This window comes from Muscardinus avellanarius (genome assembly GCF_963383645.1).
Source record: "Muscardinus avellanarius genome assembly, chromosome: 15".
Classification (NCBI taxonomy): Eukaryota; Metazoa; Chordata; class Mammalia; order Rodentia; family Gliridae; genus Muscardinus; species Muscardinus avellanarius.
The window spans coordinates 58,375,398-58,399,547 of record NC_137801.1 but is presented as its reverse complement, the minus strand read 5'-3'; the positions used below and the strand labels follow the sequence as shown (position 1 = coordinate 58,399,547).

Below are 24,150 nucleotides of genomic sequence, written 5' to 3'. Positions count from 1 at the left end.
CCGATCCTGTCTAAAGGGAGTTCTATAAGTTTCCTGGACCTGTGTATCAACCTCTTGCTCTATGTTTGGAAAATTTTCTGCTATTACTTCCTTGGAGAGATTGTTGATCCCTTTGGTTTCACTTTCTTTTCCCTCCTCTATTCCAATTATTCTTAGGTTAGCTCTCTTAAAATGGGCCCATATTTCTTCAATATCAGATTCCTCCTGTCGGATATTTTTTCCTCGATTAGAAACTATGCGTTCATTTTTGGAATGATCATCTTCTAAGAGCGAGATTCTGTCCTCCATGTGGTCTAATCGGTTGTTTGTGCTTTGAATTGAGGCCTTTACTTCATTAATTGCATCCTTTATCTCTTTTTGGCTCTCTCTGAGTTCTTTTCGAAGAACCTCTATTATTTCTAGTTATTTTCCTAATTTGATCTTCTATAAATCTCTGATTTTCAGTTTTATCGGGTTCTGATGTTGTGGGGTTGTGGGCATTCATTGCTCTAGTATTATTCCTCTTTCCCATGATTTCGGAAGTTTGTGCCTTCTCTGGGTTCTTCCCTTGGGTCACTATGACTTCACTTAAGGTGTTCTGGATCTTGAGTCAGTAGTATTTCAGACCCCACTACTCCTTTACTGGGTTGTATCACAGAGTCTCCGACCCAGAGAGTCGATAGAGGCTGCTTTAGACTGTGGGGGGTGCCAGGTTGCACGTTCTCCTATGGTGTGATATCTCTGCCACCGCCACTCCCCCACTGGGTCAAGTCCCAGGGAGTACAGTACTGGGATTTCTCCTCTGTGGCCCGCAATTTGACTCACTGTTCTTGAGTACGCAGATGTAGCCGTACTGGACTTGGTGAATTTGCTGCTGCCGCCGCCGGTGGCAATATGGTGCCGCTGCCATGCCCTCGGCCGTGAGGCTGGCGTATTTCTTCTTGGTTTTGATTTCCACTCTGAATCCCTGCAGTGTGTGCTGAGCTCAGCCACTGGGAGCTTTAGATGTTCCTTCGCCGAGAAATCCCGCCTGGCTATTGCGCAGCGGCTCACCTCGGCTTGCTGTAGCCGTCCGGTGAAATCGCCACTGCCGCCGGAAAGTATGGCGCTGCTTCCGCGTCCTCGGGCGTGAGGCCGGTGTATCTCCTCTGTGGCTCTGAGCTCTGTTCTCAGTCCGCTTTCTCTCTGGAGCCTGGTGATTTTTTTATTTCTCTGGTGATGGTGTTTTCTGGCTATGAAAGGTGCTGATTTTGTGGTAATGGAGATTGGTTGTTAGCGGGGCTCTTAAGCCCCGCTTTTCTCGGTTGCCATCTTCCCGGAAGTCCCCTCTTCTATTCTTGAGGTACGTGTTTATTCTGTAATTTCATCTTTCAGAACTGCTTTTATAATATCCTGTAAACTTTGGTATGTTGTGATTACATTTTCATTCATTTCAAGATATCTTTAAGTTCTCTTTTTTTCTTTGACCCATTATTTGCTTAAGAGCATGTTGTTTAATTTCCACATATTTCTATTTTCCTCTTTCAAGATTCCTTTAAGAACAGTGTTCTTCTTGCTAGTGATTCTTGGTGTCCATTGTCAGAAAAAAATATTAATATTATTTCAGTTTTCATAAATCTATTAAGATTGTCCTTATAATCTAGCATATGACCTGCCCTGGAGAATGTTCCATGTGCACTTAAGAATGTCTATTCTGTTGCTATTGGATGAATTGTTTTATAGTTGTTCTTTTGGTTCATTGTTTCCTTATTAATTTTATTTCTAGTTGATTTGTCTAGTATTGAAAGTTATATGTAAACCCATTATTGTATAGTAGCCAATTTTCTTCCCTCAGATCCATTAATAATTGTTATGTTTAGGCTCTGCAGTTTTGTGTGCACATGTATATTTACAATTGCTATAATAATCTTTAATGAAATGTCTTGTACCAATTCCTAAAGATTCACTAACTGTCAGACTGAGGATCATGAAGTATAGAGATAACACAGTCTACTGCATTTTGCTCGGGCCATATTGACATATATCAGTTTAAGAACTGTTAAGGCCTACCTTCTTCATATTAGTCTAGTAGCAGCAATTAGAACTATAAAAAAGAGAAATCACAGAATTAATGGAGAATGAAAAAAAGTTTCATAAATAATTTGTGGAGAACATACCTTATAGCCAGTATTTAAAACAACTCTACTCATACTATATCCCAATACACCAGTGCTATGTAGTCTTAATATTAAATAGAGTAAGTTTTGTATCTTCTTCACCATTTGTTTTGACATGAATTTTAAAATTAACTTGTCAAGTTCCATTTAGAAACTTTAAGGGAGTATGATTTGGAATTCTATTAAACTTTACAGATTGCTGGGGCCAGAATTGATGTCTTTATAATGTGTCATCTTCCCAGTCATAAGCAGATCTATATCTATATTTTAATCTGGTGTTAATTTATGTCCAACAGTGATTACATATTTTCTGCTTATTTTCACTGAAGAATCAAATACAAATTTCACTGAAGAAGAAACAGAGAAAACCACTTAACTTATTTCAGAAGGCTAGTATAACATTGATACTTGACCAGAACAGTCCAGGTTGGGTCACTGTGTGCATGTGCGTTGTATACGTACACTTATGGGGGCACTCGAGATCAAACCCAGGGGCTTTCTAGCTCTTAGCTACACCCCCAGCCCTATTTTATTTTATTTTTTACTTGGAAACATGATCTCACTAAGTTACAGAGGACCTCACTAAGTTACTGAGGCCGGCCATGAACCTACAATCCTCCTGTCTCAGCCTCCCAGGTACTGGGATTACCGCAACCATGTGCCACCATGCACAGCTCAGAGTATTCTTAATTATGAATGTAAATGCAGAAACTTAAATATTATCAAATTGAATACAGTGGTATATATTTTTAAACAATTACTGTTTTCTTCAGTGAATACAAGGGTCTGTTATGAAAGCATCATGCCACTCTTGAAGTAAATGAAGAAAACCACAATATTTCAGCTAATGTGCATTTACATTCCTTCCAATTATTTATTGTTAATAAATGATTCTGTAGTCACCAATCCTGGACATAATCCCAGAAGTACATGCAAATTTCAAACTCTGATATATGATATATTGTTAAAATCTGGGTACAGCAACTCTTTCTTTTGGAAAAGACCAAAGAACAAATACAGATTTATAGACGAAGAAGCAAAACTGAAATTATTATGTAGGTACTTAATAACAAAAGATAAAAGAGATTTTCCTAAATTCTTATTGACAAAATTTTAAATATTATAAAAGTTGAGTACACTGAGTATAATTTTTTGGAATCTAGGTCTACAAATGTGAAGAACAGAATTATTTTAGAAGAAATAATGTTGTTCCTTATCCTTCAAATCTATTACAAATGTTCATTTATTAATACTGACCTATTAATAAATGCTATTTTCCATATTTCATCTTTGCAAATGTCTTTTCACAAACATAGGTACTGCCAAATACTGATATCCATGAGCAGCACATAGTTTTTTAATTGAGCATACTCACAGATTGGAAGGCACTTTTAGAATTCTATTAACTAAAAGACTAGAATGCCTTTTAGCATGTCATTACATTGCAAATCATTTCCAATTAAAGTTCCTCAATTGCACAGTTAAATGAATTTTGGAATATGAAATTTTTCTTTGCACATTCATAAAGGTCTTTAAAACACTGCTGTGTTTTGAAATTAGGAAATATATTGCTAGGAATTTGTGTAGGAATGAAGATGTCACTTGTTTAAACTTTTGACAGTGCAGGCCTGATGTTACTTATAATTCAAACAATGTTAGTTCTCATGACTTTTTCACGTATGTTTCACGTATAAGTTTCACATGTAAGTACTATTTTGCCTTGTAATTTCAGCCTGAAACATTTTCAAGTCTGCAGTAAAAGCTAATTCCAAGGCCGTTCAGAGCTTAGTAACAGTGGGCAAGTGCAGTTCTTCCAACTATTTATTTAATGTTTTATTGGTACATTATAATTATACGTCATTATGAGGTGCAGGATAGTAGAGGGATACATGCTCACATCGCTCAGCCTTCCTCAATTCCTACCTCATTTCCTCCACCCTCCCTCCTTGAGTTCAGCTCAGTGACTGACTTTGACATGTTTGTGAATGTCTATCTTTTGCTTTCGGACGCTTCCCTCTTTCCCCCCTTCCATCTCCCTCAGTTCGGTTGCCTTCTTTACTCACCTAAGGTTTCTTCTTCTTTGTCTAGAGTCCCTCCTATATCCCTTTTGTCTCCCTAGCTTCCTCATACGAGGGAGAGCATCTGACTTTTTGGAGCATCTGACTTAATGGAGCACAAGATGGTAGGGGCATATATGCACACGTCACTCATTTAGTCTTTTCCAATTCCCACCCCATTCCATCCCCCCTCCTACCTCATGTTTGGCTTAGTGATTGACTTTTTTTTTTTCTGGCCTGGGGATGCAACCCAGAGGAATTCGACCTCTGAGCTATAGCACCTGCCCCTGTTTTTTATTTTTTATTTTGAAACCGGTCTCACTGAGTTGCAGAGGGTCTCACTAAGTAGCTGAGGCTGTCCGCGAACCGCAATCCTCCGGTCTCAGCCTCCCGAATGCTGGGATTACAAGCGTGTGCCACCACGCCCGGCAGTGATTGACTTTTATATGTTTGTGAATGTACATCATGTACATTAGGTAATTTCCCTCTTCCCTCTTCCCCTTATACCCCAGTTAGGCTTACTTATTTGCTCATCTGCGGTTTCTCCCCCTTAGTCTGGAGTTCCTCCTATGACCCTTTTTCTCCTTAGCTTCCACATATTAGGGAAAGCATCTGATTTCTTACTTTTTGTGACTGACTAATCTCAGCATAATGTTCTCCAGTTTCATATATTTCCCTGCAAATGACATAATTGTGTTTATGGCTGAGTAAAATTCCATTGTGTATATATCCCACATTTTTGTAATCCATTCATTTATTGATGGACATCTTGGCTGGTTCCATAATTTGGCAATGGTGAATTGTGCAGCTATCAATATTAATACACTTGCTTTAGTTTGGTAGTTTGGTTTCCATTCTTTTGGGTAGATACCCAGAAGTGGTATTGCTGGATCATATGGTAGGTTCATTCCCATTTTTCTGAGGATCCTCCATACTATTTTCCAAAGTGGTTGCACTAATTTGCAATCCCACCAACAACGTTTTAGAGTTCCCACTTCTCCACCTCTTCGCCAGGATTTGTTGTTGTTTGTGTTTTGAATGACTGCCATTTTAGTTGGAGTCGGGTGAAATCTCAGGGTTGTTTTGATTTGCATCTTTCTGATTGCTTTTTCCATTTTTTTACAATAAAATTTTCATTCCAGCAATCATTTGCATGCCAAAGTAAATTCCGAGTCATTTTTAATAGCTTAGTTGCTTGTTCAGTATTATTTTTCACTGTTTTCTCTTACCATCCATCACTCCTTCCATTTGAAAAACCTTCTGTTGTCTGATAGAACTTAGTTGTCTTAAGCTTCTTTGCATAAGAATGCACCAAATGTCATTCATTCTCTCTTGCCTTTTTTCCTTTTTCCCTTTTACTTTAGTTCTTTAAGACTCAGATCACGGAAAGATCAATTTCTCTTTTTTGGCTCCAAGTTATGAAAATATCTGCCATAAAGTCAATCACACTTTTATGTAATTAACTATTGGTGTACAGTAGTCTAGCTCTCTCCTGAACTTAAACCTTTTTGAGATGTGGCTTGTTTTTTTTTGGGGGGGGGCAGGTCTGGGGATGGAACCCAGGGGCATTTGACCTCTGAGCTACACCCCCTGCCTTATTTTTTATTCTTTATTTTGAAACAGGGTCTCACTAAGTTGCAGAGGGCCTCACTAAGTAGCTGAGGCTGTCCGCGAACCGCGATCCCCCTGTCTCAGCCTCCTGAGTGCTGGGATTACAAGTGTGTGCCACCACGCCCGGCTGACATGTGGCTTTTCACTGATGTGTATACTCTAGAACAGCGCCCAGCACTGAATATTTACTATTTATTCATTAAATGAGCTCAAAATAACTATATTAGTATTAATAATATTAATAAATATTAATATAGGCACATAACAATAAAATAATTCTGCTATACTCCTGTAAAATGCTTGTACTGGATAAAGCAGAAATTTAAAAAACAAAGAATATTCATTGGCTATGTGTATTTTGTAGTCTGAACAGTAAGTTTCTTCTTTTTAAAGTCTCCTTTGTAACTTTCCAAGATTCATTTTGGGTTAATCTTTTATTTTGCTTTATTTCCAAAGGACATCCATTATCTTGCCCTTGATAAGGGTGAATTGGCACTAGCTGAAGTGGCAAGAAAAAGAGCTCGTGACATTGATGCAGAATCAGTAACCTCTGGAGCTGGTGAGAATTAATGCCTTCCTAAAAAGCGCTTTTTATTTTAATCAGTATTCAGTATCATTTCTGTTTATGTCTGTAGGTCAGGTGGTGGTTGTAATGGGAATTACTTTATTTGTAAACTGTCTTTTGATAAAGAATTATAAGACCTTGACAAATAGCACAATATTGATAAACAAGTTGGAATTGTGATCATTGATAATCAGTGATTTATAGTCATCATTTGGCAAAAAGTAAAAAGATGTTACTTTTTTCATAAGGTTATGGGGGAATTTATTATCACCAGTGCTGTTATGAGCCAACACAGAAACTTACATAACAATTTCTTTATACACATATAAGTCATATTTTCAAAGAATTCCATTCCATATGAAATAGTATTTCACATGAGATTTCAGGTTTGATGAGTGACTGGGTTTTGTTCAGAAGCTGCTGAGGTCTTCTTACCTTGTGGTATTCCAAAGAAGATAAATTAAACCTTTGATAGAAACTAAAGGTTCATTTTAACTTTATAGTATAAAAAATAAAATATTTGTTTTTGTGTGTGTGGTGCTAAGAATTGAACACAGGGACATTCTCTCTCCAAGTTATCTTTCTATCCCTAGTTTTTTTTTTTTTTTTTGGTTTTTTTTTTTGGAAACAGGTTTTGCTTAGTTGCTGAGGCTGGCTTTGAACCCACAATCCTCCAGTATCAGCCTCCCAAGTACTGGGATTACTGGTGTGTATTACCACACCTGAGTAAGATTTTGAAATATATCATCAAGCTGGGTGTGGTGGCACATGCTTGTAATCCAGGCACTTGGGAAGCTGAGTCAGGAGGATCACACAGGTTTGAAGCCAGCCTCAGCTCTCAGCAACTTAGTGAGACCCTATTTCCAAAAAAAAAAAGCAAAACATATATATATATATATATATATATATATATATATATATATATATATATATACACACACACACATACATACATACACACATATATGTCTGGGAGTATAGCCTGGAGGTAGAAAAGACCCTGGGTTCCACCCCCAAATAAATAAATATCAGCATGAACTTCCTTCTTCTGAACTCAGTTTATTTAATGTCACTAAATCTGGCAATATTGATACTGAATATCACAATTCCAATTCTTCCTAATATTTCTTATTTCTCAATTACACAAAAGACTCTCAGGATTAAATATAATTCATTTCTCTGTGGAATTCCCACTAAACAAGAAATTTTGCCAGGTGTGGTGGCATATGCTTGTAATCCTAGTGCTTGAAAGTTTGAGACAGGAGAATCACAGGTTTGAGGCCAGCCCAAGCCACTTAATGATTCCCTGTTTCATAATCAAAAAAGAATAAAATATGACTGGAGGTGTAGCTCAGAGGTAGATTGCCCCTTGTGTTTAATCCCAGTAAAACACACACACACACACACACACACACACACACACACACACACACACCACCCCCACTTTAATAAGATTCCCACTTTGTAAGCATTTGAAAATATTGTCTCAAGCCTTTCCACTGGTAGACCATCTTATACTTTATTTTTGTGATAATTTTTTGCACCAAATGGCCCAACTCTCAGCTTCTCTCTGACATCACCATAGAATACAATTTTAAGGTGGTATTAAGGGGGACTCAAAGCTATCCCACTAGGTTAACTTTAAACCTGAAGACCAATACTGACAATTATCTACCAGAAAGAGAATTCCATTCTCCTTCACACCTGTAGAGAGTTTCAAATTGAACCCTAAAGGTACTTAGATGTTTCACTTTCAAATCTCCATTTCTAATGGATAAAGAATATTTTTTTTTTTTGTGGTACTGGGGATTGAACCCAGGGTCATTCTACCTCTGAACTACATCCCAGCCCTAGTTTTTATTCTTTATTTGAAACAGGGTCTCACTAAGTTGTGAGGACCTCACTAAGTAGCTGAGGTTGTCTATGAACCTCGATTCTCCCTCCTGTCTCAGCTTCCCAAGTAGTGGGATTACAAGCATATGCCTCCATGCCCTCCTGATAAGGAATATTCTTAATACAATACTAGATAAGAATAACTTGATTTGACCTATCACTATATATGGTTACAAAGTCTATGATGTTCTTCAAAATAATAATGTTTATTGAATGTTCACTATGTTCAAACAGATAAATTATAGACATAAACTAATTTAATCCTTACCATAACACTGCGAGGTAGGTGCAATTTATTTTTCCCCTAAATCACCATAGTGGACTTAGATACTTAATTTACATTCCCAATGGCATATTGAGTATGGAAAAGAGATGGTATTAAGATAATGCTACTCATTAAACAATTATTGTTCATCAGTGTTCACGGCAACATTATTCATAGTAGCAAAGATGTAGTACAATATATATTGTAATAAGAAGTAACTTGTAACTGAATGATGAAATTATTTCAGATTAATAAGAATTATGTTTATATGATAGCATGCAAATATCCTCCATATTTCTTTGTCTCTTTCTCTTTCTCTCTCTCTCTCTCTCTCTCTCTCTCTCTCTCTCTCTATTAGTCATTTAGGAAAATACAGCAAAGGGCTAATTCATAGCCAGTTTTCTGGGAATTTTCTTTATTTTTCTTGTACCCTGCTTTTTCCACCAGGGTATCAGGTATAATGAAGGCCATATTTGCCTTTTAAAAATATTCAAAGATACTAAGAGTAGAAGGGGATATGAAGGAAATTACCACAAATTTTTAGACAAATGAAGAAACTCTACCGTTCACCAAAATGCAGCTTGACTTCTGTGTGTCCTCTGATCAGCCAGAAGTCTTGGTGTTTCTTTTCTTTCCTTTTTTTTTTCTTTTCTTTTTTTTTTTTTTTTTTTTTTTTTTTTTTTTTTTTGGTGGTACTGAGGTTCCTGGAAGCCCTTCTACCTCCGGGCTACACTCCCACACCTATTTTATATTTTTGAAACAGGGTCTCTTATGCTAGCGCAGCTGGCTTCGAACCTGCGCAATACTCCTGTCTCTGCCTCCCAAGAGCTGGGATTACAAGCGTGCGCCACCACACCCGGCTTGGTGTTTTTTCTTTGAGCCTATGTCTCATTTCTTGCAAATATTTTTTTCGGTGAAGCCCTATGGCCCAGATTACTAATAAAGATACTATTCAGTAACTAGCAAGAAGCTAGCCTCTTTCATGTTCTACTCAGTTCTTTAATATAAGCCAAAGACCAAAATTATATTAAGATATTAAGAGTACTTAAATATCACGTATAGTGGCTGTCAACGAAGTTAAAAGCAAGAGTTGCAAAAGGAAAAGCTCAATGATAATCTGAATAATTTGATAATTTGTATTTATACTTTTTATTGAAGCATAACATACATACAGAAAATTGCACAAGTGATAAATATATTGCTCAGTGAATTACCACAAAGAGAACACATCCTTGTAACCAATATCCAGGCCAAGTATATTGCCACAACCCTAGAAGTCCTCATGCATCCCCTTTAAAATACTACACCTGTACCCCAACTGTCCAGACATTTATAACACTACAGATAAGTTTTACATTTTTTAAATAAATAGAATCATACACATATTTTCTTGTATTTGTTTTCTTTCACTCAACACGATGGGTCTTTGTATTGTCGTATGTTTGTATTGTTGCAGATAGTTCTAAGCCTCCCCTGGCTTCATGCATTTTTTGGGCAAGGGATCTAACCCATAGCTTTATACACACTAAGTATATGCTTGACACTGAACTATACCCCTAACTTGTAGTTGTAATTATTTCATTCTTATTATTAAATAACAGTATCCCAATGTTAAGCCCTATCAAAATACCAATGTCATTATTTACACAGCTAGAAAAAAAATCCTAAAATTTATATGGAAGAACAAAAGACCCACAATAGCCAAAGCAATTCTCAGCACTAAGAATCATGCTGACGGCATCACAATCTCTGACTTCAAATTATTCTACAGAGCTACAGTAACAAAAACAATACGGTGCTGTCATAAAAGCATGTAAACCAATGGAATAGAGTAGAAAATACAAAGACAAATCCTCACAATTATAGACTGTTTATTTTGACAAAGATGCCAAAAACATATGCCAGCCAAAGACAGCCTTTCCAACAGATAGTTGTGGGAAAACTAGATGTTCATATGTAGAACGAAATTACATCCTTCTCTCTCACCCTATTAAGAAAAGTCAACTCAAGCTGAGTGCAGTGGCAGACCTTTGTAGTCCTAGTACTTGGGAGGCTGAAACAGAAAGATGTCAGGTTCTTGCCCAACATGCAGTAACTTAGACCCACTTTCAAAATAAAAAGGAGGACTGTGGATGTAGTTCAGTGGCAGAGTACTCTTGGGTTCAATCTCTAATACCACAATAAAAGAGACAGAGATGATAATAATAGTGCCAATGCTATGGATTATTGTGGCATTAAATTAGTTCATGCTTTGAATGGTGTCTGTCAAAGATTACACCATAGTCGTGGCTATTATGCTTTTAAAAATCAAAACAAAAGCTGGGTGTGGTGGCACATGCGTATAATCCCAGCATTTTGGAGGCTGAGACAGGAGGATCGAGATTCACTGCCGGTCTCAGCTACTTAGGCCCTTTGCAACTCAGTGAGACCCTGTTTCAAAAAATAAAGAGTAAAAAATCGGTTTGGGGGTGTTCCTCAGAGGTAGAATGCCCCTAGGTTCTATCCAGAGTACTGCTAAAAAAAAAAAAAAAAAATCAAAATCAAAACAGAGAGGTGAGGCCGGGCGGTGGTGCAGGCTTGTAATCCCTGCACCTGGGAGGTGGAGACAGGAGGATCACACAGGTTCGAAGCCAGCCTTGCTGGCTTAAGAGACCCTGTTTCCAAATTAAAATATAAAAAACAGGTCTGGGAGTGTAGCCCATAGGTAGAAGGGCTTCCAGGAACCCCAGTACCACAAAAAAAAAAAAAAAAAAAAAAAACGAGAGGCGTGGTGGCACACACCTATAATTCCCAGGACCTGTAGGCTGAGACAAGAGGATCACAGATTTGAGACCAGCCTCAGTACTTTAGCAAATTTCCCAGCGATCTAGCAATACCATTTCAAAACAAAAATAAAAAGGGCCGAGAATGTGGTTCGGAGGTAGAATGCCCTTGGGTTCAATCTCTCATATCCCCCAATAAAAGCAGTGTATATATTTGTAGTAATAAACATTTAATGGTAAGATGTTAACATCTATAAAATAAAACTTTATTAATTCTTATTTACTGTGCCTTAATTCAAACGCATTTCAGTTTTATTTTTCTTTATTAAATGTGGAAGTTAGTAAATAATTTGTGTCAGAAAGTAGTAGGAGACCCCTGGAGAAACCGGACCCAGTAAGACGCTGGGTTCTGGGCGGGGGTCGCGGGCTGGGCACGCCAGATGGGGCCCGGGTCGCGGGACTCTGGGCCCCTGCCGAACTGCGCGTAGCACGCCAGACCCCTGGAGAAACCAGACCCAGTAAGACGCTGGGTTCTGGGCGGGGGTCGCGGGCTGGGCACGCCAGATGGGGCCCGGGTCGCGGGACTCTGGGCCCCAGACCGAACTGCGCATAGCACGCCAGACCCCTGGAGAAACCAGGCCAAGTAAGACGCTGGGTTCTGGGCTGGGGTCGCGGGCTGGGCACGCCAGATGGGGCCCGGGTCGCGGGACTCTGGGCCCCAGGCAGAACTGCGAGTAGCACGCCAGATCCCTGGAGAAACCAGGCCCAGTAAGATGCTGGGTTCTGGGCAGGGGTCGCGCGCGGCGCACAAAAGCCGGGGCCTGGGTCGCGGGACCCTGGGCCCCAGGCCGAACTGCGCGTAGCACGCCAGACCCCTGGAGAAACCAGACCCAGTAAGACGCTGGGTTCTGGGCAGGGGTCGCGGGCTGGGCACGCCAGATGGGGCCCGGGTCGCGGGACTCTGGGCCCCAGGCCGAACTGCAAGTAGCACGCCAGACCCCTGGAGAAACAAGGCCCAGTAAGACGCTGGGTTCTGGGCGGGGGTCGAGTACAGGGCACGCCAGCCGGGGCCTGGATCGCGGGACTCTGGGTCCCGGCCGAACTGCGAGTAGCACGCCAGACCCCTGGAGAAACCGGGCCCAGAACAGAAAAAGATAAAGAAAAATATCGGAGAGGTGGTAAGAAAGCCGTTATGGATGCCAGGACACTGGAGATGCAGACAAAACTTATCTAAATGCACTGGAACTTATGGAAAAATTCGCCGTGAAAGAGGACTGCTATTTCTCTATATTGTTAAGAATCTCAGACATCACATATAAGGAGAGAGTTTAGCGGAGACCAAGGAGAAATGCGGTGTTGAAAGAGTTCTTCGCGATGGTGGTAGAGACTTGTATTCAGGAGAAGCAGAAACCGGATCTTACCAACTTTATTTTTTTGGAGAAATTACACCAAATGTCGAATGCTACCATCACGCATGCTTAGGAACACTGGACAACATTCAGAGTGGAAAAAGAGCCTGGGAAGGATTTGAAACGGTGGAGGCAGTGGCAATGCCAGTGGCCAATATTCGGGGGAGGCAGAGATCTGATACATTACAACTGGAACCTTTGAAATACTAACCACAGAGACAGTGATCGGAACCTGCTGAGGGGTTAGGCGGGCGCCGGGGCCAGTGGCCGACATCGGAGCTTGCTGTGAGGCAGGGCCACTACTGAGGCCTCCGTGGCCGGGATTGGAACCTGCAGAGGGGTTAGACCAATGCTGGGGCCAGCGAGGCCGGCATTGGAGCCTGCCATGATGCAAGGCTTGTGCTAGGGCCTCCGAGGTCGGGTCCGGAACTCGCTGAGGGGTTAGGCCGGTGCTGGGGTCAGCGAGGCCGGCATCGGAGCCTGCCGTGAGGCAAGGCCAGTGTTGGGGCCCCCGAGGATGGGACCGGAGCCTGCTGAGGGGTTAGGCCGGTGCTGGGGCCAGCGAGGCTGGCATCAGAGCCTGCCATGAGGCAAGGCCGGTACTTGGGCCTCCGAGGCCAGGATAAGAGCCTGCCGAGGGGTTAGGCCGGTGCTGGGGCCTCCGAGGCCAGGATAAGAGCCTGCTGAGGGGTTAGGCCGGTGCTGGGGCCAGCGAGGCCGGCATCGGAGCCTGCCTTGAGGCAAGGCCGGTACTGGGGCCTCCAAGGCCAGGACAAGAGCCTGCCGAGGGGTTAGGCCGGTGCTGGGGCCAGCGAGGCCGGCATCGGAGCCTGCCTTGAGGCATGACCAGTGCTGGGGCCTCCGAGGCCGGGATCGGAGCCTGCCGAGGGGTTAGGCCGCTGCTGGGGCCAGCGAGGCCGGCATCGGAGCCTGCCTTGAGGCAAGGCCGGTACTGGGGCCTCTGAGGCCGGGATCGGAGCCTGCCGAGGGGTTAGGCCGCTGCTGGGGCCAGTGAGGCCGGCATCGGAGCCTGCCGTGAGGCAAGGCCGGTACTGGGGCCTCCGAGGCCAGGATAAGAGCCTGCTGAGGGGTTAGGCCGGTGCTGGGGCCAGCGAGGCCGGCATCGGAGCCTGCCTTGAGGCAAGGCCGGTACTGGGGCCTCGAGGCCAGGATAAGAGGCTGCCGAGGGGTTAGGCCGGTGCTGGGGCCAGCGAGGCCGGCATCGGAGCCTGCCGTGAGGCAAGGCCGGTACTGGGGCCTCCGAGGCCAGGATAAGAGCTTGCCGAGGGGTTAGGCCGGTGCTGGGGCCAGCGAGGCCGGCATCGGAGCCTGCCTTGAGGCATGACCAGTGCTGGGGCCTCCGAGGTCGGGATCGGAGCCTGCTGAGGGGTTAGGCCGGTGCTGGGGCCAGCGAGGCCGGCATCGGAGCCTGCCGTGAGGCAAGGCCGGTACTGGGGCCTCCGAGGCCAGGATAAAAGCCTGCCAAGGGGCTAGGCCGGTGCTGGGGCCAGCGAGGCCGGCATCGGAGCCTGCCTTGAGGCATGACCAGTGCTGGGGCCTCCGAGGCCGGGATCGGAGCCTGCCGAGGGGTTAGGCCGCTGCTGGGGCCAGCGAGGCCGGCATCGGAGCCTGCCGTGAGGCAAGGCCAGTACTGGGGCCGCCGAGGCCAGGACAAGAGCCTGCCGAGGAGTTAGGCCGGTGCTGGGGCCAGCGAGGCCGGCATCGGAGCCTGCCTCGAGGCATGACCAGTGCTGGGGCCTCCGAGGCTGGGATCGGAGCCTGCCGAGGGGTTAGGCCGCTGCTGGGGCCAGCGAGGCCGGCATCGGAGCCTGCCGTGAGGCAAGGCTGGTACTGGGGCCTCCGAGGCCAGGATAAGAGCCTGCCGAGGGGTTAGGCCAGTGCTGTGGCCAGTGAGGCCGGCATCGGAGCCTGCCTTGAGGCAAGACCGGTACTGGGGCCTCTAGGCCAGGATAAGAGCCTGCCGAGGGGTTAGGCCGGTGCTGGGGCCAGTGAGGCCGGCATCGGAGCCTGCCGTGAGGCAAGGCCAGTACTGGGGCCTCCGAGGCCAGGATAAGAGCTTGCCGAGGGGTTAGGCCGGTGCTGGGGCCAGCGAGGCTGGTATCGGAGCCTGCCGTAAGGCAAGGCCAGTACTGGGGCCTCCGAGGCCAGGATAAGAGCCTGCCAAGGGGTTAGGCCGGTGCTGGGGCCAGCGAGGCCGGCATCGGAGCCTGCCTTGAGGCATGACCAGTGCTGGGGCCTCCGAGGCCGGGATCGGAGCCTGCCGAGGGTTTAGGCCGCTGCTGGGGCCAGCGAGGCCGGCATCGGAGCCTGCCGTGAGGCAAGGCCAGTACTGGGGCCTCCGAGGCCAGGACAAGAGCCTGCCGAGGGGTTAGGCCGGTGCTGGGGCCAGCGAGGCCGGCATCGGAGCCTGCCGTGAGGCAAGCCCGGTACTGGGGCCTCCGAGGCCAGGATAAGAGCTTGCCGAGGGGTTAGTCCGGTGCTGGAGCCAACGAGGCCGGCAGCGGAGCCTCCCGTGAGGCATGACCAGTGCTGGGGCCTTCGAGGCCGGGATCGGAGCATGCCGAGGGGTTAGGCCGGTGCTGGGGCCAGCGAGGCCGGCATCGGAGCCTGCCGTGAGGCAAGGCCAGTACTGGGGCCTCCGAGGCCAGGATAAGAGCCTGCCAAGGGGTTAGGCCGGTGCTGGGGCCAGCGAGGCCGGCATCGGAGCCTGCCGTGAGGCAAGGCCGGTACTGGGGCCTCCGAGGCCAGGACAAGAGCCTGCCGAGGGTTTAGGCCGGTGCTGGGGCCAGCGAGGCCGGCATCGGAGCCTGCCTTGAGGCAAGGCCGGTACTGGGGCCTCCGAGGCCAGGATAAGAGCTTGCTGAGAGGTTAGGCCGGTGCTGGGGCCAACGAGGCCGGCATCGGAGCCTGCCTTGAGGCAAGGCCGGTACTGGGGCCTCCGAGGCCAGGATAAGAGCCTGCCGTGAGGCAAGGCCGGTACTGGGGCCTCCGAGGCCAGGATAAGAGCCTGCCGAGGGGTTAGGCCGGTGCTGGGGCCAGTGAGGCCGGCATCGGAGCCTGCCATGAGGCAAGGCCGGTACTGGGGCCTCTGAGGCCAGGATAAGAGCCTGTCAAGGGGTTAGGCCGGTGCTGGGGCCAGTGAGGCCGGCATCGGAGCCTGCCTTGAGGCATTACCAGTGCTGGGGCCTCCGAGACCGGGATTGGAATCCTGCCAAGGGGTTAGACCGGTGCAGGGGCCAATGGTCAGCATCGGAGCCTGGCGTTAGGCAAGTTCACTCCTGCGGCCTCCAAGGTCGGGACCAAAGCCAGCTTAGGGGTTTGACCGGTTCAGGGGCCAGCGAGACCAGAACTGGGTCCTCCCATGAGGCAAGGCCGCTGCGTGAGCCAGCGAGGTCTGGATCAGTCCACTGAGTAGCCAGGCCACTACTGGGACCATCAAGAGTGGGATTGGTACTTGCAACGCAGCATGCACAGAGAAATATCGCAGAAAATATAAATCAGACGCTTCTCTTAATCAGCAATAACTAGGAGGAAAAGGGCAACAGGAAGAGGTTGAGCTATAGAAAGGGCCCTATAGTGAAGCAACTAATGTGATCAATCAGAGGGTATGTAATACTGGAGGACGGAGCCTCTTTAAAATGCAGGAGGTACATAAACAAATGTATCAAAGTAAATCACCAAAGAAGTGTGGGATGGAGGGAGGGGGAGGGAATGGGACGGGGGCTGGAGGAGGGCTAATTGGATGATGTGTGCTTGTATATCCTCTCAAGTCTTGTACTCCAATGTGATTGATATATGACTACAATGCACCAATTTAAAAAATAAATTAATTAAAAAAAAAATAAAAATAAAAAAAATAAAAAAAAAAATAAAAAAAAAAAAAAAGAAAGTAGTAGGAATGTGCATTCAGTAAAATTTTCCTTTAAGGAAGAGTCTATGTTTTTAATTGTGTCACTTCCAGTGTGAGCCTGAGAAGTGAAACTGTAGTACAACTGTAAAGTAAGATCTGCCCTCTTGCACTTGCCTCCTTGGGTAAGGCTAAATTAGCTGCACTGCTGGCATCCCAAGGATGTTATAATGCCAGTTATAGGTATATATATAAGCATAGAATATTCTGGTTTATAGGTATAGAATATTCTGGCTTTATCAAACCCAAAAGACTTCAAAACACAATAACTTAACAAAGAATTTTATTTCCTCCTTATATAACAATCCTGGGACCTGTTCCAGGACTGGGAAAGCAAGGTAGTTATCAGATTACCAAGGTTCTACTCTGTTGCTTTGTCACCTGAAGGGTATAACTATACACATCATGAAAGATGTCCATCCTGGCTTAGAGGAAGGAGGAAAAAGGAGAACACACTCTGACCAAAGCTACAACCCAAGAGGTTTTACAAATAACTTTTGCGCAGTCTCACTGGGGAGAACAAGGTCAGAAGAGTACTGTAGGAAAGTCTGGGCAGTATCTTTAGTGACAATCATATATACCCAGCAAAACATTTGTTACTATAAAAACAAAAGTCATTTTTGTGGAGGAAGGAGTGTTGCAATTCATCTGTTACAGGGAGGTTTAAGGAATAGTTAGAAAAAGAAAAGAAAGGGAAATTATTTTTATATATTTTTTAAAAGCAGAGATATCCCAGCTACACTTAATATGGCTTATATTCTTGCATATTATACAATTCTTCCAAATACATTATGTTTCCAAATACATTTATTATGTTGTGACCATTCAGATACTATGCTATAAAAAAACATATAGTGTTAGTTGCCATATCCTTTTAAATAATTTTTTTTTAATTCTGGTACAGAAGCTTCTTTATGCTTAATGGAGAACTTCAGACAGTACAATATAAGTTCTACAGTATAAAGATAAAGACCACTCATTATCAACCATTGATAACAGAAAAAAGCTTATACTTCCTTTTTCTATGCATATATTTAATAAAGTTGGAATCATTGCTTTCAATATAGTGAGGTCCTCAGCAACTTAGCAAGATACTGTTTCAAAATAAAAAGTAAAATAGAGCTTTAGGTATACCTTAGAGATAGAATACCTTGGGTTCAATTTCTACTACCACAGAACGACAAAACAAAAACTGATGTGTCTTAATAAAGGAAGATAGGTGAAGTAAGAGCCAAGAGTAGTCTGGCACGAATGTACACCCTCGTTTATACAGGCAATGCAACGTATCCTCTCCAGCAAATATAGAAGTTAAATAGTTAATCACAGTTTGAATAGTTGGTAAAGTTAAAAACTTCTTTTGAAGCTTAATTGTAGAAGAAAATATAAGATCAAATCTTCAGCTCCATTCATCTGTCATGTGTTGGATATTCTGTATACTTTTACAGTGTTACCTGATTTTATAACTAAAACCAAAAAGACTTTTGAAATTTTTTTCTCTTTTCCTTTTTCTTTCTTTCTTTTTTTTTTTTTTTTTTTTTTTCAGGCTGGGGATGGAATCCAGGAGCATTGTACCTGTAAGGTAACCCCCAGGCCCTATTTTTTATTCTTTATTTTGAAACAGGGTCTCACTGAGTTGCAAAGGGCCTCACTAAGTAGCTGAACTAAGTATTCCACAAACCACGATACTCCTTGTCTTAGCCTCCCAAATCCTGGGATTAAAGTGTGCGTCACCACTCCTGGCTTGAATTATTTTCTTAAATGACCAAAGACTGTGTTGATGATATACTTGGAAGGCTGAGGCAGGAGGGTCACAAATTCAAGGCTAACTTGGGCAACATAGCGAGACCCTGTCTCAAAATAAAAAGGAATGGGGGTGTTATTCAATGGTAAAATGCCCAGGGTTCAGTCCCCAATACTGTAATCAATCAATCAATCTTCATTTTTTAATTTTTTATTGGCGCATGGTAGTCATACATCTTAATGGAGTACAATATGATAAAGGCATACATGCACACATCACTCATTTAGCCCTTCCCCAATTCTAACCCCATTGGCTCCCCCTCCCTCCTTCTCAAATTTGGTTTAGTAATTGACTTTGATATGTTTGTTAATATACATCAGGTTTATTAGGGAATTTCCCTCTTCACCACTACCATCACCCTCAGTTAGGTTGTCTTATTTGCTCATTTATAGTATCTCCTTCTTTGTCGAGAGTTCCTCCTATGACCCATTTTCTCCCTAGCTTCCACATATTGAGGAGGACATTCGATTTCTTACTTTTTGTGACTGACTAATCTCACTTAGCATAATGTTCTCCAGTTCCATCCATTTCCCTGTAAATAATGTATTTTATATGGGTTACATATCCTTGATCCAAAAATCTGAAATGCTCCAAAAATATAAAACTTTGAGTGGCTAACATGATGCCAATAGTAGAAAGCCCACACCTGATTTCATGTAGTTGCAACTCAAGTACATTAAAAATAATGTATGAAGCCAGGTGTGGTGTCACAGATATGTAATCCCAGTACTTAGGAGGCTGAGACAGGAGCATCAAAGGTATACGGACAGCCTTAGCAACATAGTAAGACCCTGTTTCAAAAAAAAAAAAAAAAAGGCAAAAAATGGCTGGAGGTATACCCTAGAAGAAGAATGTCCTAGGTTCAATCTCTAGTACCAAAAAAGTGTACATGAAATATAAATGATTTTTATATTTAGACTCTTGTTCAATTCCCCTAATATCTTATTATGTATGTAAAATATTCTTTTTAAAAAATTGTATTGGTGCATTGTAGTCACATCTTATGGAGTACAAGATGGTAGAGGCATACATGTACTCATCACCCAATTAGCCCTTACCCAGTTCCTGCCCCAATTTACTCAATTCCCTTCTCCCTCCTTCTCATGTTTGGCTTTGTGCTTGGCATTGATATGTTAATGTACATTAGGAATTTTCCTCTTTGCCCTTCCCATCCCCCTAAGGTCACCTTATTTGGTCATCTATAGCATCTCCTCCTTCATCTAGAGTTCTTCTTAGGACCCATTTTCTCCCTAGCTTCCACATATTAGATAGAGCATCCAATTTCTTTTTGTGACTGACTAATCTCACTTTGCATAATGTTCTCCAGTTCCATCCATTTCCCTGTAAATGATGTAATTGTGTTTTTCTTTATGGCTGAGTAAAATTTCATTTGTGTATATATATCCGAGAGTTTTATAATCCATTCATCTGTTGATAGACATTTTAGCTGGTTCCATAGTTTGGCAATTGTGAATTGTGCAGCTGTGAACATAGATACACATGCATTAGTTTGGTAGTTTGGTTTCCATTCTTTTGGGTAGATACCCAGAAGTGGTACTGCTATATCATATGGTAAGTTCATTCCCATTCTTCTGAGGATCCTTCATACTGTTTTCCAAAGTGGTTGTACTAATTTGCAATCCCAACAATAACGTATTAGAGTTCCTACTTCTCAACATCCTCACCAGCATTTGTTGTGGTGTTTTGAATGACTGATGTTCTAGTTGGAGTTAGGTGAAATCTCAGGGTAGTTTTGATTTATACCTCTCTGATTGCTGATGATACTGAGCATTTTTTCATGCATTTATTGGCCATTTGAATTTTTTCTTTCGTGAATTGTCTAGTTCACTTATTCATTTTTTGATTGGTTTATTTGTTTTCTTAGTGATGAGTTTCTTTTTTTGTGAGGGTGGTACTGGGGGTGGAACTCAGGGGCTTTCCACCTCCGGGCTATATTATCAGACCTATTTTATATTTTATTTGGAAAAAGGGTCTCACTAAGTTGCTGAGAGCCTCACTAAGTAGCTGAGGTTGGCTTTGAACTTGCGTGATCCTCCTGCCTCAGCCTCCCAAGCGTGGGGATTACAAGCATGCACCACCACGCCCAGCATAGTGCTGAGTTTCTTGAGTTCTTTGTATATTATAGGTATTACCCTCTATTGGAGGAGTAGGTGGCAGGAATCTTCTCCCATTCTGTTGGTTCTCTTTTGAGATTCTTGATAGTTTCCTTTGCTGTACAGTAGCACTTCAGTTTAATACAAATCCCACGTATTGATCCACCTTTTAGTTTCTTGTGCCTTTGGGATCTTGTTGAGAAAGTTTTTACGTGTGACTATGTGTTGCAGTGTTGGACCTATGCCCTCCACAAGGTCTCTAAACTAATTTCAATGTCTTTGATTCATCTTGAATTGACTCTTGTGCAGGGTGAGAAAGTGGGTTTATTTCAATTTTTCTGCATATGGTTAACCAGTTTTACCAGCACCATTTGTTGAACAGGTTATCTTTTTTTCCAGTGTATGTTTTTGGCCTCTTTGTCAAAATTCAATTGGATGCGAGTGTGTAGATTTGTTTATGAGTCTTCTATTCTACTCTAATGGTCTGTGTATCTATTTTTGTGCCAGTACTATACTGTTTTTATTACTATGGCTTTGTAGTATAAAGTCAGGTGTTTTGATGCTTCCTACATGATTTTTGTTGCTGAGAACTACTTTAGCTATTCTAGGTTTTTTTGTTCTTCTAAATGAATTTAAAGACTGATTTTTCTATATATATAAGGAATGACCTTGGTAATTTAATGGGTATTGCATTGAATCTATAGATCACTTTTGTAAGTATGGTCATTTTGATAAAATTTATTCTGCCTATTCATAACTTGGAATATTTTTTTCATCTTCTAAGGTCTTTGTCAATTTATTTTTTCAATGTTTTATAATTTTCCTTTAGAAGGCTTTCACCTCTTTGTTTAAGTTTATTTCTATGTATTTCATCTTGGGGAGGCTATCCTGAGTGGAAGTGTTTTCTGGATTTTTTTGTTAGTGGATTTATGGCTGGTATACAGATATGCTTACAATTTCTTAAGATTGATTTTGTATCCAGACACTTTCCTGAATTTGTTGATCAGTTTGCTAAGCCTTTTAGTTGAATTTGTTGGGTCTTCTAAGTGTAGTATCATGTCATCTGCAAATAGTGAACATTTGATTTCTTTTTTCCTATTTGTCCTCTTTTGATTTTCTTTTCTTTCCTTATTGCTCTCGCTAGAGTCTCAAGTACTATATTGAAAAGAGTGGTGATAATGGACATCCTCGTCTTGTTCCTGTTGTTAGGGCAAAATCTTGCAGTTTTTCCCCATTTAATATGATGTTGGCTGTAGGCCTATTGTGGATTCCCTTCATGATATTTAGGTATGTTACTTCTCTTCCTATTCTATTCAGTGCTTTTATCACAAATGAATATTAGATTTTTGTCAAATGTTTTTTCAGCATCTATTGAAATGATCATGTGATTTTCATCTTTCAATCTGTTTATGTGATTAATTACATGGATTGATTTTCGTATGTTGAACCAGCCTTGCATCCCTGGGATAAACCCTCCTTAGTCATAGTGTATGATTTTTTAAATGTGGTTTTGAATGCATGTTGCTAGTGTTTTGTTTAGCAGTTTTGCATTTAAGTTATCAATGATACAGGTCTGTAGTATTCTTTCCTTGAGCTGTCTTTATTTGGTTTTTGTATTAATGTGATGTTGGCTTCATAGAACATATCTGGAAAGTCCTGTTTCTTCTATTTTATGAAATAGATTGAAGAGTATTCGGATTAGCTCTTTGATAAAGGTTATATAAAATTCACTTGGGAAACTGTCTGGTCCTTGGCTTTTGCTTGATGGTAGGCTCTTTATTATTGCTTCAATCTCTTTGATTTCTATTGGTTGGTTTAAATTATCTCCTTTACTCAGTTTAGGAAGGTTGTATTTATCTAGAAAGTTGTCAGTTTCTTCCAGGTCTTCTATTTTGAATAAACTTGTTGCTGCCTCTAAATTCCTACAGCTAAGATTGGATCAGAGAGCTGATCCACAGGAAAGGACTACAAGACACTAAAGATAAACTAACCACAACTGTTAGAAGGAAATGCGCAACAGCCTGCACATTGAGGTTTAAAAAAACCATAGTTCACAAACTATTCTTATGCCTCTTAGTTGACTTTTAATGAAGGTAGTAACAGATAGAACACCTGACCTTAACACCTGAAACCCATCAACACCACCATAGCAGCAGGATCTACAGGTAGAACAACATTGGGGTTATAGTAGACAGTCTTCAGGATCAACATCAAAGTGTGAGTGGCAGCTGGAACCATCTCTTCCAGCAACAATCTTGAACAGCACTTATCAACAATGACTCACACAGAGCAAGAAATGCCAAGACAACAAAATAACACAAACCCCAAAATTCTGAAAATATGAGATCGGGGGAACAATAGGAAACAAATTCCCAGAACTCAACCAGAGAGATCACCAAGATCTTTAAGAAATGCAAGAAGGAGAATTCCAAATCCTGATCATCACTATGATGAGAGGGATCACAGTAAATGTATAGGAAATTAAAGAGGAGCTTGAGAGCTTAAGAAAGAATCAGAAACAGGCCTGGAATTAAATTAAGTAGTCAATAAATGAAATGAAGACTGCAATAGAAATTCTGGAAGGTTAAATGAAATGAAAACAGATTATCACTGTTAGAAGACAGTTCATTCAAAACCAAAAGCACAGTCAACAGTATACAAAAGACATTACAACAACAGAACCTAAACATCCAACAATTATGGGACAATATGAAATGTCCTAACTTAAAGAAAAAAAGGCAGTAAAGAAGGGATAGAGGTACAGATGAAGGATATCCATAATTTCTTCAGGGAAATAATTTCAGAGAATTTTTTGAACATGGAAAAAGACTTGGACATGAATGTAAAGGAGACATATGGAACATTGTAAGACAAGATCAAAGAAGGACCTCCTCACACCATAACTAACATGGAGACTACGGAAAAAATCTTAAAACATAGAGGCTAAGCAAAAACATAGAGGCTAAGGAAAGAATCTTAAAAGCAATGAGAATAGGAGAATGGGTGACATTCAGGGGCAAAACAATAAAAATCAATCCAGACTTCATAACCCAAGTCATGAATGCCTGGAGGGACCAGTGTGAAGTAATCCAGACCCTAGTAGAAAACAACTTCCAACTAAGACTGCTGTATTCAGCAAAGTTATTATTTACAATTGATAGAGAAATAAAAATGTTCCAAGATAAGCAGAATCTTAGTAGAAAACAACTCCCAACTAAGACTACTATATTCAGCAAAGTTATTATTTACAATTGATAGATAAATAAAAATGTTCCAAGATAAGCAGAATCTTAAAAATCCAGCACTAGAGAAAATATTTAAATAAATCATAAAGAAAGAAAAAAGTAGCAAATTTGAAAACCAGAGAGATGAATTTGATAAGTGGGGCAACTAAACAAAAGTGAAATAATACTACATCAAACAATATAGAACACAAAATGACAGGAAACAAAAATCATATAACATTGAATGTCAAAGGGCTTAACTCACCAATTAAAAGACAAAGACAGGCAATGTGAATTAAAAAACATAATGCAAATATATGCTGCTTGCAAGAAACTCACCCTAGAGCCAAAGATACTCATAGGCTAAATGTGAAAGAATGGAAAAA

General features: G+C 42.1%; 1 protein-coding gene across 1 annotated transcript in view; it reads left to right on the top strand.

The window, feature by feature from the left end:
* Positions 1-24,150, top strand: part of WDPCP (WD repeat containing planar cell polarity effector) — a gene marked incomplete at its 3' end in the record, with an annotated part of 308,777 nt that overhangs the window by 159,470 nt on the left and 125,157 nt on the right. Inside the window, exon 13 of the mRNA XM_080711300.1 lies at positions 6,260-6,362. Coding sequence (XP_080567426.1) covers positions 6,260-6,362 — 103 coding nt within the window. The remainder of the gene's footprint in view (positions 1-6,259; positions 6,363-24,150) is intronic.